Source organism: Pistacia vera, unplaced genomic scaffold (genome assembly GCF_008641045.1).
Source record: "Pistacia vera cultivar Batoury unplaced genomic scaffold, PisVer_v2 Contig722, whole genome shotgun sequence".
In the NCBI taxonomy this organism is placed as follows: domain Eukaryota; kingdom Viridiplantae; phylum Streptophyta; class Magnoliopsida; order Sapindales; family Anacardiaceae; genus Pistacia; species Pistacia vera.
This window is the reverse complement of record NW_022196582.1, coordinates 261,838-266,549: the sequence shown is the minus strand read 5'-3', so window position 1 is coordinate 266,549 and position 4,712 is coordinate 261,838. Positions and strand designations below refer to the sequence as shown.

Here is a 4,712-nt window from a genome sequence, read left to right as displayed (position 1 = left end):
TGACTAAAGAGGGCTACTACCTTTGACATAGATCCATTTTATTGATTCGTGTAAACAGATTACAAGAAGAGGTAGCTAGCTCGTTTCATAAATTCTACAACATTGCATGCAATGGAGTACACGCACGAAAAGATGCGTAATACATAAACAAGAGCCCTGCAAACGATGCAATTTCACATGCTTATGACCAATTTTTTCGCCCCAAGTCTCCTGCAAGATCAATCGATCATCACCACATACAGCTCCAATTGAACAAGCCAATTAAGAAAGCTTTTTATTAAAGATGTCAAAAAACAAACATCTCTATGACATATCTCTCCATTCGTAGTCTGCCCTTTATAATTAATGCATTGAACTTAGATTTTTAAAAGTAAATTAATCATCTTGATCAGTGATATATATGGCTTGATCTTTCAATACAGTTTCTGATCGAATTTGATCTGATGCAAAATATAACATTTGTTCTGTTTATGCAACCATTTATCTTAATATTGACTGAAACAAGATTCAAGAAAGATATAATGTTCCGTATTCGTCTATTATTACTCTCATTATCCTTTTACAAGATCGATCAACGAAACTTTTTTGATCAGCAGCTTCAACGTAGTTACAAAAGAAGAAATTAAGACTTAACTGTGAGAAAATCGCCAAGAACAGATTCCAAAAAAAAAAAAAAAAAAAAAACCAAGAGGACGAGCCCATGCATGATCTTGATCATAGGAAGAAAACTTTCAGCTCCTAATGAATGTCAATTCTCTTTCTTGGTTTCCTAGTCCAAACCCTCAGACATGACTGTTATCTTAGAGAAATGAGCATGTCAATTTCATTGGTAGCAAGTGTGGAAACAACATTAATTTTACATTGAAATTTATGTGTGAACGAGTAGAAACTTATTAGAGAATTTTTATCAAATCTACATAAAACTTAAACCAGGCTCCTTTTGTTAGCTCCATCTGAATGTCAATTTGTATTTTTCTGTGTCTGATTATCTACCTCAGGCATAAAAATCTCGTCCCAGAGAGTCTTCAAGTTGATTTGTAATATCTGACAGAACATTGTGGAGAATTTATTATCCCACATCATCAATCCTGTCACTTCTAAGTTTTAGCAACTAATGGATGAATGATTATCTCAAAATTCTCTTCTGGTCTGGCCAGTCTCCCACATCAACACCTTCATTGCAACTGAGCAGATGTCACAGTCTTCATTCCATAAGCCAAATGCTGAACACTCTGTATATTTAGCTATCTATTAAGTTAGTATTCCTGTCAGGAGAATAGCCAACTCCTATAATGGTTGATTATCCATGAAGTTTGACTCCAGAAATCATATCAGTCCTCAATGAATTCAAAGTGCCCCTTCTATTTTTTCTGAATCATCTTTTGATACTTTGCCATCACTAGACTGATATCTCCAGACTCCAAGTGTCTTATAATCCCAGACAATCTCAGATATCTGATCTTGAGGCAAGCTCAGGCCTTTACATTTTATTGACTTATGCAGGTCACAAAAGAATTTTGGGTCTTGTAGTCTGATATACTCGTGCAATATCCGCTCATGATCCGGGATCCAGTTCCTAGGAAATGGTGTGTAATCGCATGATGGAATCAATGACATGTGTGAGAACTGAACACCTTCAATTGCATCAACAAGTCCTATCCTCAAAAGATCAGAATACTCAGGCGCAGAATTGTTAGTGCTCTCCCTCAGAGGATGGCTAAGATCACGAGAAGCTATCTTGTAAACTTTGGCACGAGACTTCAGTCTATACCTTGCAGCATAAAGTTTAGCCAAAGAACTACGAATTACATAAGCACAAAACCCAACAATTTTCTTTCTATTATCAGCATACCGGTACCAATCAGCCATTGTTTCAAGAAACTTATTCATCTGTGAATTACTATGAGCTTGACTTGAGTAAAGCATAGGATTACAAGGCAATGGCTCAGGATCCTTATCACCCTTGACAAACTGAAGTGACCTAAATCGGCGAATACATTGCTGCAAACTAGCAGTAACCGAAAGCAAAGTTCCTACACCCTTCTCGCTCACAATTTTACCTCCATTCCCTGTGTACCTAAGTGTAGGGTGTATCACTCTCCTGCAAATTATATGATCCAAGAACTGAATTCCCCTAGTTATATGTTCAATCTCTAGTTTTGTATTATCCAACCTTATTCCAAATTTTCTCTCACAGAACTCAATTATTTCCTTCCTGATTTCCACAGCATCCTCTCTGGGCCCTCGAATACCAATCAGAAAATGACCCCCATATCTAATATAATCCATTTTCCTTGTCTTCTCCCTCCCACTCGATGGAACAAACTCCGGCCAAGCGGGGTTATGACAACCATCATTTATCGAATCTTTCCATATTGAATCAAGCTTATTAGGCTGAAAAAACTCAAGTATTTTCTCCTCCATCATTTGATCCAATTCATTAAGACACACATTAGCAAGTAAAGGACTCAAAATCCCACAATGACAATAAGACGGTACCTTAGCAGCCTCCTCTGGCGCAAAATTAAAAAACGTTCGTAACCAATAAGGGTCTGGTTTTGGCTCATTGTCTTTCAAAATCTTCTTCTTCGTAGCACCCTTTTTCTTCTTCTTCTTCTTCTTCTCCTTATGCAAATCTTCATTACCATCATCACTCCGAATCCGATACTTACCCGATTCTTTAAGTCCCAATTTGACTAAATTCAAGATTTTCTTATCTTTAACAGCCTTTTCAACACAACTTAAAATAACATCAGATGGAACATAAGCAAGAAGTTCAGTTAAATCACCTCTCAAAAACCACAAGTAACCAGCAAAGTTACCCCTAATAGTTCTTATAACCGTATGAGCATTTCTTCCTGGCCGAAACGCGTGAGATTTCCCCGAAAATCGGGGCTCAAAAACCGGTTCAAGCACCATAAGCAAGACCTCCTGAACCACCCGGTCCTGAAAACACGGCTCGTCTGACTCAAGAATCGCTTTAAGTTTCGTTTTCGAGACGGGTTTCGTAAACGGGGCGTCGTTTGGATTCCGGATGAGTTGGTGAGTTTTGTCGTGCCATTTGAAGGATGAGCGAAGTACGGATCGTTGGAGAGAGAGGAGAGAGTGGATAGTCTGGGAGTGAATGGCATTACGAGGAGGGAACGTGCCGGTCACGTGAGCGCAAGCTCGTTGGTAAGCGAGAAGCCAGATATCGAATTTGGAGAGGAAGCCTGAGAGGTTTGGAAAGGAAAAAGAGGGTGGTGAAGAGAAAGTTTTTACCCAGACAGAAAGAAGAATTTCGATTGGGTCTTGCTTGAGGAGAGTGTAGGGATCTTGTAGGTGTTTGGTGTGATGGTTTTGTATTGGGGGTTGGATTTGGTGAGTGGAGAGTGAAGCAAAAGAGCGAGGGAGAGCTACGGAAAAAATGGAGGGAAGGTGTTTGATAATTGTTCTCAACGACATTTTGCTGGTTAAGTGATTCATCATAGTGTCATTCGAATGTGTTTTGGCGAAAATTTGTGAACGTGAAACGCAACATGGATTTTGAATCTACTGAATAAGACCGTGAGTTTGTTCGTTCTGTACGATTGCTCCATCAGAATTGGATTATGGGGCCGTCGGTGGAGAGCCCACATGCGAGCATGGAAAAGTGAGGCTGAGATTAAAGAATAAGTCTGAATTTTTCAGGCCTGGATTTATTCTAATTCTTATTTGAAAGTTACAAGGTCAAGCCTTTCTCATGCCCAATCAAATTAAATTGCCCCAACCCATCGGAATAAGTTTGGCTTTATTTGACGTAAGTCATTTTTAAACTATTATATCCTCCCAATTTAAGCAAATTAACCTTTATAAAATGAAAATGAACAGATTTTTTATTATTTCTTTTCTACTTTTTTATCTTTTTATATGAGAGATTAAGAGCTAGTAACTACTTAATGAAAGCCTGGCTCTCACATTTTATATATAAATTTTGACATAATTTTTAAATCATTATGTTGTGCAGATCTTTTGGACAACCAGATTCGTGTCACTTGTCTTTACGCCATGCTAGGATCTGACGATTAAGCTCACCCCACCTGTCACCCCCATAGTAGATGACATCATCAGTAAGCTCATCAATACTAAGCATGGGTGTTGAGACTTAAGTATGGGGAGGTCTGACTCATATCCGAATTACGTGGGATTATGCATGTAATCCATCTTTTAACAACCACTCCCAACCACTGTCAGAATGAGTGTATAGAAAAGAGATGTCACCTTCGTTTTGGGAGATCAATTATTCACACAAGAAATTTACTTGTTTTTCTCTTTGTTTACTTTGTGTGTAAAACAAATACAAAACAATAATATAGCAGTGGACGTAGGCTTGATTCTTATCGGTCGAATCACTTTAAAAATCGTCTATGTTCTCTTATCGCCTCTTTACTAATCTATTCCTAAGCTAATTATTCTTAACCATGAACACATCTTGACCAATCCCTTCGAAGGTCGACTAGACATCTCTAGTTGTTGCGTTTTTGCCTAACAACACATTAGATTGATGCATTGAATTGGTATTTAATCTAAATGGTTTTATCATTTCTAACATATATGGGTAATAAATGCAAATAACATTCAATCTTAGACATTTAAATTATTTTGACCCAACCTCTTAAAACTTACCCTTCTTTGGTCCACCTTTATCTACTATATGTATGTAAATATGATTTCCACGTAAAATTTGTTTCTTT

General features: G+C 37.7%; 1 protein-coding gene across 1 annotated transcript; it reads right to left on the bottom strand.

Moving 5' to 3' along the window:
* Nucleotides 1-725: 725 nt before the first annotated feature.
* LOC116114745 (nuclear intron maturase 1, mitochondrial) lies at nt 726-3,444 on the bottom strand. The gene has a single exon (XM_031400880.1). It carries the CDS (start codon nt 3,442-3,444, stop codon nt 1,348-1,350), a length of 2,097 nt encoding a protein of 698 aa, XP_031256740.1. The 3' UTR covers nt 726-1,347.
* Nucleotides 3,445-4,712: the final 1,268 nt, after the last annotated feature.